The sequence below is a fragment of the Cucumis sativus genome, chromosome 3, assembly GCF_000004075.3.
Source record: "Cucumis sativus cultivar 9930 chromosome 3, Cucumber_9930_V3, whole genome shotgun sequence".
Classification (NCBI taxonomy): domain Eukaryota; kingdom Viridiplantae; phylum Streptophyta; class Magnoliopsida; order Cucurbitales; family Cucurbitaceae; genus Cucumis; species Cucumis sativus.
The window spans coordinates 16,945,574-16,959,938 of NC_026657.2; the positions used below are offsets into that span (position 1 = coordinate 16,945,574).

The 14,365-nt window shown below is 32.3% G+C and overlaps 1 protein-coding gene across 6 annotated transcripts; it reads right to left on the bottom strand.

The window, feature by feature from the left end:
• Nucleotides 1-1,823: 1,823 nt before the first annotated feature.
• On the bottom strand, nt 1,824-9,334 carry LOC105434875. Of its 6 annotated transcripts, XR_004214912.1 has the most exons (6): nt 9,077-9,334; nt 7,278-7,423; nt 3,379-3,450; nt 3,176-3,253; nt 2,172-2,240; nt 1,824-2,095 (listed from the first exon to the last, which is right to left on the bottom strand). XR_004214912.1 is itself a non-coding variant. In XM_011653074.2 (5 exons), the coding sequence occupies exons 2-5, from the start codon at nt 7,317-7,319 to the stop codon at nt 2,024-2,026; spliced, it is 261 nt and encodes an 86-aa protein (XP_011651376.2). In that variant the 5' UTR covers nt 7,320-7,423; nt 9,077-9,333; the 3' UTR covers nt 1,824-2,023. The 6 variants fall into 6 exon arrangements, 3 of the variants coding, with proteins under 3 accessions (XP_011651376.2, XP_011651375.1, XP_031737772.1); XR_004214911.1 differs by lacking the exon at nt 7,278-7,423 and having other exon boundaries at nt 9,077-9,333; XM_011653074.2 differs by lacking the exon at nt 3,379-3,450 and having other exon boundaries at nt 9,077-9,333.
• Nucleotides 9,335-14,365: the final 5,031 nt, after the last annotated feature.

A 14,365-nucleotide genomic window follows, 5' to 3' on the forward strand; every position in this document is an offset into this window, starting at 1 on the left:
AAAAACACTTCTATACTTTGAACGAATAATTGTAAATTTAAGTATTAGGGGCCAAGAAATTAATTAAGTATATAATAACATTTTATAAAAATTATAAATATAGCAAAATTTATCAAATTTTATCAATGATAGACTTTGATCTATCAATGTTGTAAATATTGGTATATCATTGATAGATTTGATCTATATGATACACGTAACGACCCGACTTTTCTAACTATGTCAAAATCGTTAATTTTGACAAAAGACCGAGTTTAATTAAAATTTAAAACCTCAAAAGAACAAAATTTATTTTGTTTGTTTGGGCCCCAGTTTTAAATTACTAAAATTCACGTGAAAATTTAAAACTAAAAAGTTTCAAATCTTTGAATACTTTAAAACCTCAAAATTTTCTAAACAGTCTCACATTCGAATACAAATAATACTATAAATCACTAAGCGGAAGCAAAATTTTAAAGTGTCCCCTGTGGCGGTCACGCTTCCTTCCAGCCCCTCGCCGGTTTGCCGCCTTTATTACCTTTTCCTGAAAAATTAAACATAAGGAGGGTGAGTATAAAAATACCCAGTAAGAGACCATCTACTGGTCCCGTCAGGGAAAAATAAATTGTTAACATTCTATTGGGACACCCTGTACAGTCGCAGTCTTGTGATCCCGTAGGATGCACAAGACAGAAGAATGAGAAAGAATACAAGTTCGCGGGAATGGGGAGATGAACTTGTCTCCATTCAGATCTAAGCTTTCACTCACAGTATGATCGGAGAAGAAGAAGAAACTATTTACAGCCGGCGAAAAAGGCTATTCCTTTCCACCTTTCTCTCTTTAGACCTTGGCCCAAACAGGCCCCTTGCTCATTCAAGTGTCTTTTTGGTCCATTCAGACTTCCTCTCTTTGTTAAAGAAGGAGACTTTTTATAGCCACTTTTAGCGATAAATATTTATATTCCTCTAAGTATGTTAGAGTCAATTGTAGCCTTGTCATGTTACATCAACTTCAATAACCATCATTGTCATCTAGTGAATCTTCCTCACGTGATGATATGGCTCCTCGCTTAGACACTACAACAAAAGTGGTCTATGATGATAGTTATTTTCTGTCACGAATAAAATTTGTGACAGTTATTTATAGTCATAGTATCGGGAGTCATGGAAAGTCCTTCCATGACTTCCATAACAGTTTTCGAAAATTATTGCAATAAGTTTTTTCATGACAGAAAATAAATATCGTTAATTACTATTTTATGACAACAAATAACTATCATATTTTATATTATGACAACAAATAACTGTCATCATTTGTGTATTAACGACAGTTAAACAAAATGTCGTAAATTCATTTATTATGACATTTTCGAAAATAACTATCATAATAAATGAATTTGCGACATTTTTTAAATGTCAAGGGTATGTCGATCATGACATTTTTAAAAAAATAAATGTCATCTTTTCAAAATTGATGACTGTTTAAAAATGTCACGAATTCGTATTTTATGACAATTTTCCCTGTCAAATATATGTCAATCGTGACAGTTATTTTAGAAAATTAAATGTCATTGTTTTGCTATTGATGATATTTTTTCTCGGTCAAATATAGGTCAATCGTGACAGTTTTTTTATAACAAAAATGTCATTATTTTAATATTGACGACAATTATGAAGTGTAACAAATTCATATATTATGACATTTATTTCCTATTGCAAATTCCTCAATTACTACCGTTTTTCCATGTTCTTCTTGTCGCTCCGTCATTACACGAACCATTTGAATGACAATAGTGTTATAATACATAACACACATATAGAAACAAATGGTCGACACTTTAATATATATACGTCATAACACACTTTGTAATATTCGTACATTTCCAATCACGTTTGAACAATTTACAAGTATGAAATTACAGCCTTTAATCAAAACCAGTGTAAATACCATCATAATACATAAACAACCAACCGGTAATCCTTCATCTCTGAAAATATTTTTTGTTGCTTGAACCATAGTCAAATCCTTCATTTCTAAAAACAGTCAGTGTATTTTGATGACCCTGATTAGCTTCTTTGAAGAAAATTTCATGAACTTTGTCGGCTCCATTAGAACCTACAAAGAAAACATGAATATAAGGAAGTAAATATTATGGTTGTGCATACCAAAAAACATAATACAATCTACATACCAATCTTCCATCTTCATCTTTAAAAACACCCCCACAAAAACAGAATACAATCTCAATCGCACGCACAACCTTCAAAATTACAACACCCTCAAATCAAATCTCATAAAAAACTCAAGAATTCATCCAAACATTATCAAACACCCCCTAATAGAATCAATCCTCTACCAACAAAACCATCTCTAAAACAATATCTAGATCTCAAAAAATAGCAAAAAAATAATATAAAACAACAGAATCAATCCATACAAAGTTTTATACACATACAAATTATATACATGCGTACATACATATACATAAAAAGTTTTATATCAAACATGAACTTACAGATTTTTTAAAATGAAAAATAAAATTACAAGTAACATACCAAGGTAGAATACCAAACAATTATGCATTGGATATAAAAAAAAAACTTAAATAAGGTACGTAAGTTCCATATTAAATATAGCAAAAGGCTTGCACTCCCTTATATATAATCCAAATCCACCACAATCAGAGTGCTTTAAACTATTTTATTATTAAACTGCAACGAAATGTTTAGTTAGATATATATGTGTATATAAAGAGAGAGATTTGGTTTTATTTTAACAGTAAAAACAAACAAAAACCTTATACTACTTGAAGAGCCATGTTGTCTTGTCCGAAGGAAAAGTTGTTTTTGATCCATTGTTCTTGGTACTTCTTTTTTCTTCTTATTCCCATTAACAGCTTATTCTTGATTGTCACACAAGAATTTTCACTTACAATTTTCCTTTCTTTTGCTTGAAATTAATCATCAAGTTGCTAGAAAATTAGGTTTCATTATTTGTAGATAGATTATCATATGTTTCCTCTCCATGGAATTAACTTTTCCATTTTGATAAGACAATCTATTGACTTTTCAACTCAGACTTTCTACTTTCAACGATAGAATTTCAAAACTCTCACTTTCCTTGATTATAAATTAGAAGAAAATATAATAGCTATCAAAAGCACAAGTATGGTCAAGTTGGGCTATGAAAGTTTACCATTTTCCGCATATTCTCATTTTCAGCAAACAGGAGTTCATTCTGGAAGAGACAGAGAGAGATAAGTGCTTTCTGCACCTACAGGAAAAAAAGTATAAAACTCTCAGCAAAAGATAAAACAATAATTTAATTTCTACGAACATGAGCAACATATTAGAAGGAAATAAAGTTAAAGCAATTTCTAATAATGAAAAATGTAATACCTGTAAAGTTATAACTAAGGCCTTAGGTACTAAATATAGTATTCTTCCAAAATAAGTATATCATATAAATGCCTACAAGGAATTTAACACCACAAAATAACTTGTCAACTCTCCAAGGCAACAAATATAACCGTTCTAAATGCAAGAATTTAAATACCATATAATATTTTTAAAAATAGCTAGTAGATTAGTTTCAAATGATGTACACAAAATAATAAGAAAACTTTGGTTAACAACTTCCAAATGATCTTAAGTAATTCATCACAAAAATCATTACCAAAGTCCATCCCTTAATCATATTGCACAATAAAAATCAAATTCCAACTCTTTTGAGTGTTCACTTGATAGTACATATTAAATGCATAACAACATTCGATGGACATGGAGTTCAATAACATAATAATGAAACGTATCCACTGCTTTTGCAACAATCCGTACTTAATCATAGCAAAAAAATCAAGGCAAATATTTAAAATAATGCATGGAAATACCTAGGCATAATTTTACAGCAAACTTATCCCAAAGAAGTAAAACTTGCAGAAACTATAATCAAATTCAATTTATCTAGACAGAATTCAGTATAATATACAAAGATAAAGAACCAATATAATTCAGTACAATTTATCTACGCATAATTCAGTACAATATACAAAGAGTCTCTTAGTAATCAACTTTTTTTTCTAGTTCATTTTCCAAAGTAGAATCCATTTCTACATAATCTAACTCTAAAGAACTAGTAAGAAACACTAAAATTCATCCAAACTTCATATTCATATCCTTTCTCACACGGTTTAGAAATTTGAGCATCTACCAATTGTAACTTAAAGATCTCCAACCACAATAAAAGGATTCTCTTCGGAATTCTAACCACCAAATTCTACTTATCTCGTCTATCTATCTTGAAATCAGAGGTGAAATATATAGAAAATACCTTAATCGAAGGCGGCGAAAGAGTTGGATTTTCAAGAAACTCACCATATGTAGCAATTTGTGTTAGTTTAAATAGTCTGCGTTCTAGAGACATTAAAATGTCCCAAAATATAACAAACAAAAATAAATCAAGCATTACGCATTAACACAATTTAGAGGATCATGGAAACTTATATATAATTAATTAGTGAGATTATGAGTTAACATTCCGTACATAATTTACAAAGCAATGAATTATTTTGTCAAGTCAGTGAAGAATGATATCAATTACAGCATAAATCATAAGATAAGTCAATAATAACAATACTCCAAAGTCATTTCAAATGCAAAAATATTTGTGTTACCATGGTCAGATACAATCCCTAACATACTTCAAAGTTTAATGTATAAATTTTTGTTGCAAATAATAGTAGTATAATCAGTAAACAAGAGAATAACCCTATAAAGTATAAAATTTAACCTTATATGAATCAACAAAACAACAAACAATATTGTAGTCATGCAAACAAGTCCAAAAGGGAGAGAGATAATACTTTTTTTATGTAAGTATGTATTTAATTTGTTTTAAATACAAAAATCTCACATGTGATATTGTTTTTCAATAGATATGGTTCTTCAACGCTTTTTTAGTTTTTCCTAGAAAGGAAAAGTTATTGAAAAATCATAATAGGAGTAATTATTTTACATAGCTCCTCCCAATATCATTAAATAAAAGAGAAATTTAATCATTGGTTTGAGAATTAGAAAGTCCTTTGCATCCCCTCCATACCTTCGCTACTCCCTTGTTGTGGTGTAACTAGAAAAACGCTTTTCTAGTTTTTCATGTATGTTCCAATGTTTCCAATTTCTCAAACTAGAATAATGCTTATGTTGGAATTTTTTGTCCTAAAACTCGTAGTTTGTAATCATATTCTGTTTCAATAAAGTTGTTATTGAGAAATTAAATATTACAATCTTAAATCCAATAAATCAAGTTCCAAGGCTATTTTTTGAATAAACTTGAACTTTATGTATAAACATAAACGTGGATCAAGTTCGAGTATATATAGCCTAAATAGTCTATAGTATATGAATAAAGGTTGGACGCCTTATTTAGAGAAACTATGGATGCGACCCATTTTGTAGTACAAACGAGGTGATCCTGAATCGTTCATGTAGAGACATGAAAGTGGGAGCATCCTATGTAAAGTGTTTACATAAGACTGAACCATGAATTAGTCTTTTTTACGTTATAACACCGTTTACTGTTTAAAACTGACTATCTCGATTATTGATGACCTAGGTAACTTAGTCTTAATCCTGAGTTAACTATGAACTCCTGTTCACACGAGATTATCCTTAGATCTGCATAGGTGAGGGCAGCTCATCAGCGTTGGCCCAATAAGCCTCCCATTTCAGGGGTAAGATCGGGTGGATAGCTGGGAACATAGGGTACAAGATGGAATTCACTCCTACCCGCTTTAGGGTTAGTAGATAGGTTGTTCTCTTAAGCACTGAATCCAAGTCTTGAACAAGGGGCCCCACCCTCTCATTGGCCCGAGAGGGATTAAGTTTATAGGTTGAACCTTAAACCAATTGTTCAATAGTGGATTAGTGGGACTTAAGGAGCAAGATGTAATCTTGGGGGTAAAACGGTATTTTGACCCAGCCAAGGTTACGAGCAACCTGTGAAGGATTAACTTACTGATTATGGTTTTATCAAATGGACACAAATATATCTATAGTGAGGGGAGTGCAACTACGGGACTTTAGTGGAATGACCCGTTAGTTAACGAATGTTGATTAACTCGGTCTAAAAGAGTTTAGCTAGTTAATCTTGAATCGTTGGAGCCCATGATCTATAGGTCCATTAGGTTCCTCTGCTAGCTCATATGGATTAAACTTAGAACAGTGTGATGAAATAAGTCGAATTGTTCGAATTGGGAGAAGAAAGGAGAAACCGACAAATATAGTGATATAGTCGTCGGTCTTCTAATTAGAAATAGAGCTTTATGTTTTACATACTATAAGTATGAATGCGGATTCATACTAAGAAGCTCGGAATTGATGGAATTGGTCAAAAATAGTAAAAAGTCAAAATGTTGACTTTTGACTTTGAAAAGTCAAACTTTGACCGGCCTTATATTCAAATGTGATTTGAATTTTGGAAAAATGAATGCGGATTCATGCTCGGGAGGTTGGAATTAGTCAAGACGGACAAAATGGTAAAAAGTCAAAATATTGACTTTTGACTAAGAAAAGTCAAAGTTTGACTTTTGACTAGAAATATCTAATGACCATTTTACCCTTGGACTAAGTTAGTGGGAAAATCCAACATTTTGTTGGATAATCCCACTAACTCTTAGTGGGATATGTGGCTATATGAGATATAGACACCTAGCCCACTAAGTTCCACTAATTGTTAGTGGAACATTAGGTGTTTAGATTTGGCAAATTAATTACACGCATTTTTGCATGTAATTAGTTTATAAATAGGGGAGTTTTCAAATTGTTGAAGACTTTTGCCTTTTTTATTATCCTCCAACATCTCAACAAAAGAAAAATTTTCTACATTCCAATCCCATTTTATCTCCATTTCTTTCTACACCAAATTGGGTCCCACAACCCGATTCTTTGTCCAAGAGGATAGTAGTTGAGTACTAGGTAATATTTCCTAAAACCCTAACTTGATTAGTTTAGGGTTACATGTTAATTGTGGCAATTAGGGTAGAAATTCGATTCTTTTTTCCGCTGTGCATCTCTTAGTTCTATCAGCTTCACCTCATGGAAATGGTACCTTTTTCTAAGTTTAACAATTCCTTCAGTAGCATTGAAAACCATGTCCATGAACATTGTCTTTCCTAGATTATTAGAAATTAATTATGTAAATCAAAATTAAATTGATTCTAGATTATAAACTTAAATTCTTTATGAATTGATAACAAATATCCAAGCTTGTCACATAAAATTTTATCACAGTTAAAACATACCACTTCCAACATTGCCATATATGTAACGTCCTCTAGGGGCATGTGGAGCAGAAGGACATCAACCTACAAGTGAATCCAACTTCTTCTCCCGGTTAAGGTATGAAACTCATTTTCCAACTCTGGCTTCAATATTTTCAGACTTTTTCCTAAGATAAAATAGATGAATATTTTCAAAAGATCAAAAATAGATGAATATTTCACAATGCTTTTGCCTTTGTTAGTTTTATTTTCTCACTGCTTGTGCCCTCTGTAATTGTTCTTTTGTGCCAATGATATATAGTCGGCACGAGAGGGGTAATTATAGATGTGTTAATTTAACTGAGATGTCTAAGTATACCTACCAGTCCCTCTTTGCAGACCTACTCTAAGTTTTTTGTTTTAAAAAAATGTAAAAATAGTATTCTATAAGCTCAAATTTAAAAAATATAACAGTTGTCAAAAGGGGCATCAATATCATTTTTTCTTGGCAAAAAAAATCTCACATAAATTAACTTTCACATTTTGCAGTTTGTTGAAGGAAGAACTAAATCTTCCATGAGCGAAATTGTTGAGAAGAGGAAACAAATTGAGATGAATGATTTTATTGAAGCAACATCAAGTACAATACAAAATCTCATCATAAAAATGGTGACCACAATTAGAGATAATATTCAAACTTCCCAAGATAGATGAATTTTCAATGAAGAACAATAATAACCATAATGATCACTCTTCTTCTTCTTCATTTTATATGAATCGTCACAATATTAATCCTTTACTCATAGTTTTCTTCACAATCAATGACCTAAAATTAGTTGGGAAAAAACTCCCAATTTATTTCCTTAAAAGAGACCCTTCAAAATTCCCCCATTTTTACCAAAAGAAAAAGCTGATCAAATCCCTTTCTCCTTCAAACAACTCCCACAAATCCTGTCTTCTTTCTCTTTCCTTTCAAATTCCCCTCAAGCTCAAGCAGTCAAAGAAACCCTCCAACAATGTGAGTTGAAACCCATCAAAGGGGAGACCAAATTTTGTACAAGTTCAATGGAGTCATAATGTTGGATTTTGTAAGAACATCCTTAATGGTTCCTACAAAATCTTCTCCATTATCATCATCATTCAAATTTCTCAAAACTTCACATCTCACAAAATCCAATGTCCATTTACAAAATTATACAATCTTTGCTACCTCCAAGTTAATGTCAACTCTTAAACTCAGTGGTTTGTCACACTATACCATATCCTTATGTTATTTATTATTTTCATTACCAAGAATAAGATAATAATATTTTTGTTCCCTATATAATATACCAAACTCAAGGTAGGAAGTTTCTAATAATTGACACTAGAATTGGACAAATAGGCTAATAGTAATAACAAACCATTAGTTGGACTTCATGAGTTGCATATTATTTTCTTCCACTAGCAATACAAATGGGTTGGATTCCAAAAGTCCCTTTCTAGTTCCACAGTCAAAATAGGCTTAGAAAATAAATTGTATAAAATAGAGCCACAATCCACATCCTAAAAAACACTAATTTTCTCTCTCAGGCATTTTCACAAACACCTTCCGTACTAAAAAATTTTTCCCACTAAACACATATTCTCTAACTTTCAAAGATTCCTTGATCTACCATAAACAATACGATTATTAAGATTTTATGAGGAAACAATCAGAGATATAGATCACATATATATGGGGAGGATGTGAATGAAAAGGTAAGAAACTATTCACAAATGGTTTTGTTCCATTTCTTACACCATACTAATTAAAATTAGAAAAGGAAAAGACACAAAAGTGAAAGGTATTAAACACTAACTTGTCTTCGAAATCTTTAAAAAGAGTATGGGTCACGAGTGTGGGTTGCCGTCGATGAGAAAACAAATGTGGGTTGTTGTCTTTGAAACGTTTAGATTCGACGTCGTTGTGGGTCTCCATCGCAATGTGTCTCCATTGCAGTAGGTCTCCTTCGTAGTGGGTCTCCATTGTTGAAAAGAAAGTTCATGGAGATGGAGAAGAATGAGGTTGAAGTTGGCTTTTTTGGGTTCTATCGTGAAGATGATAAGAAAGAAAGGGGAAATAAAAGTAAGTTTATATTTTAATAATGTTTAATGAAAAGTTGGAGGAAAATTAAGGGGGAAAATATATTTTAATTCTTCGAATTCGAAAATTTTCATTTTTTTCCACCAAAAAGGCGAATTTTGAGCTTTTGTGACAATTTTTTCTTTCCACTTTCCAATTTGGAATATATGTAACTGTCATAGTAGGTAGATTTTGTTGTCATGAGAGGTGTTAGTCACCAAATGACTTCTGATCGTGTAGCCTTTGCACGAGATGTCTCATGCGATTCTCTAATTTCTCCCTTTCTAATCATCATGTGTTAAGACATGGAAATCATGTAAAAGAAGCATGATGCTTATATAAGATGTATTTCTAAATATTTATGAATTTACAATATAAGTTGCACGTACTGGTCATCTTCTTATGCTTTTTGACCTCATTATTATAATAAAAGAGGTTATAACAATGAGTGTTTATACCCGTTATCACACCCCCAATTTTAGAATAATGCTTGTTGTGAAACTCAAAATTTCTTTAACATTTGGATTCGTTAATATTAGTCAAGGAAAAGAGAAAATGAAATTGATGGGAAAAGAAGATAAAAATATATGAAATTTTAAGTTTAGGTTTGAGAAAAAGAGAAAAGTTGAGAAATTTGGCTAAGTGTCAAAATTAGGTCCAAAGGTGTTTAGAGGTTGCATGTGTTGGAATTTATGTCCTAAAACTCGTAAATTGTAAATATAATCCATCGATCGTTATTAATAAAATGTTATTATTGTAATAATTGTTATTGATTAAATTATTAGTTTTGTCTTAATAACTCAAATCCAATAAACTGACATTCTAAGTTGTTTAATGAGTCTTGAACAGTATGTAGAGACATACAATGATCAATGTTCAAGATCAGCTTAAAGGGTCTATAGTATAGGGATAAGGTTGTGTACCTTATCCTGGTAACACTATTGATACGAATCACTTTGTATTTGATACAAACGCAATGATCCAACGCGTTCGTGTAGTGGACATGCGAGTGAGGGTATCTTATGCAATGAGTTTGCATAAGATCGAACCTCGAAATAGTAACCACTAGATATAACTCTGTTAACTAGTTATGTTTCTATTTCATTAGGATGACCTAGGTAACTTAGTCTTAATCCTGAGTGTGTTATGAACTCCTGTTCGCGAGGAATTGTCCTTTGATTTATATGGGTGAGAGTGGCCAGATCGCCGACTCAATAAGCTTATCATTTTGGGGACAAGACCGAGTGGGGAGTTGCGAACATAATTACACAAGATGTAATTCACTCATTCCCTACTTTAGGGTAAATAGATGAGTGTTCCCTTAAATGATGTCTTCAAGTCTTGAACAAAGGGCCCTACCCTCTCTATGGCACGAGAGGGGTTTCTGTTTATTGGTAGGACCAAAAACAAGTTGTTCATTCGAGGAATACTGATATTTAAGGATTAGAGGTAACCCATGGGTAAAACGGTAAATTGACTCAGCTGGTGTTACGAACACTCGTGAAGGACTAACTTACTGTTATTGGCCTATATCCATGGACACAGAAATATATCTACAGTGAGAAGAGTTCAGTTGTGAGTCTTTAGTGGAGTGTACACACAATTAACGAATATTGATTAATGTGGTTAATGAGTTTAGCCAATTAATCTCATATCGTTGTAGCTTCTAATCTGTAGGTCCATTAGGTCCTCTTCCTAGCTCATAAAGGGTAATGAGATTTATTTATATTGGTTATAATTTGAAATGTTCAAATTTACTTTGAAAATTAGTTTAATGTATAGTGATACATTATAATATAAAGTTTGTGAAACTTTATTATATAAATTTAATTTTGGATATGATTTAAAATTAATTTATAAGAGATAAAATATTTGAATGAGTTCAAATATTAATTTAATATGAATTGGATTCATATTAAAATTATTATGAGAGAAGCTTATAGTTGAATATGATTCAAATTTAATTTAAGTTAAATATCTTATATTTAACTTAGCTATTAATTAATTGATAATTTAGTTTTATTTAATTAAATTTATAAAATAATATTGCAGAGATATTTATTCAAATAAGATTTGAATGAAATATTAATTAAATATGATTTAATTAATTATATTAATATAAATGTATAAGATATTGAAGAGATATTTATTCAAATAAGATTTGAATGAAATATTAATTAAATATTAACTAATTGATTAATTGTTAATTAATTAGTATATTTGATATTAAGAATCTCATAATTGTTTTCTACTACTTTTCCTATTCCAAGAAAGAAAGGGAACTATAAATATCTAGAAGAAAACAGTTTTCTTCAACGAAATTCATTAAGAAAAAAAAAGCAAAAGACTTTTTCTCTCAAAGAGTTTCTCTCAAATATATCTAAACCTTTTTCCATTCCAATTGGTTCCCACCAACCAATCTCATCCCTGATGATAGGAAGGTCTCCGACGGGTGGTGTCCCAATTTAGAGATTGAATTGTAGATTCAGAGACGACATCGAAAGTAAGTTCTTGTATCTTATCTTTAAAAACATGCTTAGAATTTATTTAGAATTATGATTCTAAAATTTTGCCAATATACCGGTATTTTAAGATTTCCAAATTAAATTGAGTAATGATTCTTTAATTCTTCCATTGCCATAGGACTTTTATCCCTTCAGTATGAGGGGCAAAGGAAGGCAAGGTAACCTTCAAAAGGGTGTCATTTGACAGCAAAAAGTGGCTTGAAAATCTCTAAAGATAGGCATTGGATGTGGAGTAGACGGTCAAGTAAGGGTAACCTCATTGAAGTAATGCTTAGACATCTGAGGTTTGTCTTTGGGCGGACAAGGACCACATGAGGAAGGCTTTGAGAGGTTAGTTGGACGAGAAACATGGCCACACAAGGAAGGATGTTGGGCGGCAAGACAAACACCAAGAAGACCATGCATTGGAGTTAAGGCTTGGTGGCCAAACCTTAAGACGTTTGCTAGGCGTTTAGGCTTGGCGAGAGGGTTGTCCATATGAAGGTGTCAGACGAGGAAGCCTAGGCGAGGAAGAAAGTATGTCATGTGAGGAAGGCTTGCGACCAAGTGTGGGAGAGCTAGGCAAAGAAAAGGTGTCACACGAGGAAGGTTTGTGGCCAAATGTTGGGAGGTTAGCTAGGCAAGGAAGGCTAGGTGTTTGGCTAAGTGTTTAAAGGTTAGTGTAAGGCTTGTTCACATGAGGAACCAAGGCTAGGAGAGGAAGGATGTTAGGCAGCTAAGTGTTGTGCGAGATGTCTTGGAGGTTAGCCATATGAGTAGGACAAGTATGTGGCATCATGAGGGCATTCTTAAAAGTAAGTCCAAGTGTCATTTCCATGTCACCGTGCATTTTGTGACCAAAGAGGACATGAAGGAGATGCTGAGGTTTTAACAATAGCTTAAGAGGTGAGTCTAATTAAGGATTAAGTGTCACCTTAATCACATGCAAGGGACTATAAACAAGTTAGCTTCAACAATCAATTTCTCACAACTTACTTCTGCAAAATCATTCGAATTAGTCTTAAAATTTTAGAAATTGAGTCAAATTTGTGAGAGAGGGTTGTTGATCAATTTGGAATCAAGAAGGTTTGAAATTGGACCAAGATCAGGCAATGAGGTCATTCTCTAGGAGATTCTGAGCAAGGTGTACTTCTAGAGAGCTACAAGACTCATTAGTTTTAGTTTTTCTTCACCAATTTGAGGTAAGAAATTTAAGACAATTTAGAGCAATTTTATAGAAGAAAGTTTTGCCAAAAGAGTTATGAATATTTTCAAGATAAGGAGGGTTAGGAGAAATTTCCAAGACCTATTAAGTATTGTGAGTAACACAAAATTTCTAAATGATGTATTCAACATGTTTTCAAGTATTGCTTGTGAGTAACATCATGATTTCCAAAATATTTATTAAACATGTTTTAGGCTTTACAAGCAAGACCTCATAAAATTATTTGCTAAACATGATCTCAAGTTCTTATACAAGCCATGCTATTGATAAATGTTTACTGAAATGTTATTTCCAAGCTATGTTATGATTTCATGATTTCAAGGCAATATTTCAAATACTTTGAAGGAAATATTTCATGTTTTCAAATGTTTTGATCCATGCTCGAATATTCCATGAAACCTGTTGTATACATGTGGTTGACTTTATACTGATGGTACGGTTGACGAACCTATTTTTAACTAGGGGCCATCAGAAATGGTTTATTGTTATGTCTTAAAGGAGGAGGGTTAGCTATCCATCAATTGTTCCATCTTCAGACGAAAGGGTAAATATTGCCTATGGGTATGGAGGTCTATCTTAAAAAAGCTATGCAAATGTTCAAGTTTCATGTTATGATTATTTACTGATAAATGTATTCAAGCTCTGATTTTATACTAAAATGTTTATGAAAACCTGTTTTATAAAACTGTTACTCACCAAGTCTTTTGACTTACCCTCTCAAAATCTTTTCCCACTTTCCAGGTATAGATTGTGGATCTTCGCGTGTTGAACATAAGACTGCTAGGCCAACTTAGTTTTTCATTATACAAGAACATTGTTTTGTTTCAAATTAGTCGTGTATTTGTTCAAATACTTATTTATTCATGTTTTGTTCATTATCTATGATACAATTTATACAAGATTTCAAAAGGGTCACACAACTGTTTAAAGTATTTTAAGTTAAAAGGCTTCCGCTCTTGATTGTTTCACGATTGTATGTCATGGGTCAATTGAGGTTCTTCTGGAGGCGAACGACTTCGATTGACATCATGCCACATCTCGGGACGAGCAAGCATGTGCTCGGGGTGGGGTGTGACAGTACATCTACTTGCATTAATTACACGTTGAAGTTATGCACACATCAATTGGATATTGATGATCGAGTAAGGTGTAGCTTGGCAACATGCATCAAGTATATCATGAATCAAGTAAAGTATTAAATAATATTAAATTGTTAGTAAAATGTGGAACAAGGAAGCATGTATCCAGCAACGAGGAGCGAATAGACGTGCATTGTGTAGTGAGTGGCCCTAGGACA

Excerpts from the sequence above, each read along its gene's own strand:
- LOC105434875 (XM_011653073.2), bottom strand. The coding sequence starts at position 9,243 with ATGGAGACCCACTACGAAGGAGACCTACTGCAATGGAGACACATTGCG. Across the intron at positions 3,254-9,076 it reads TTTAAAGATTTCGAAGACAA|GTGCAGAAAGCACTTATCTC; the intron begins GTTAGTGTTTAA and ends TTTTTCCTGTAG. Across the intron at positions 2,241-3,175 it reads ATGAGAATATGCGGAAAATG|GTTGTGCGTGCGATTGAGAT; the intron begins GTAAACTTTCAT and ends GTAATTTTGAAG.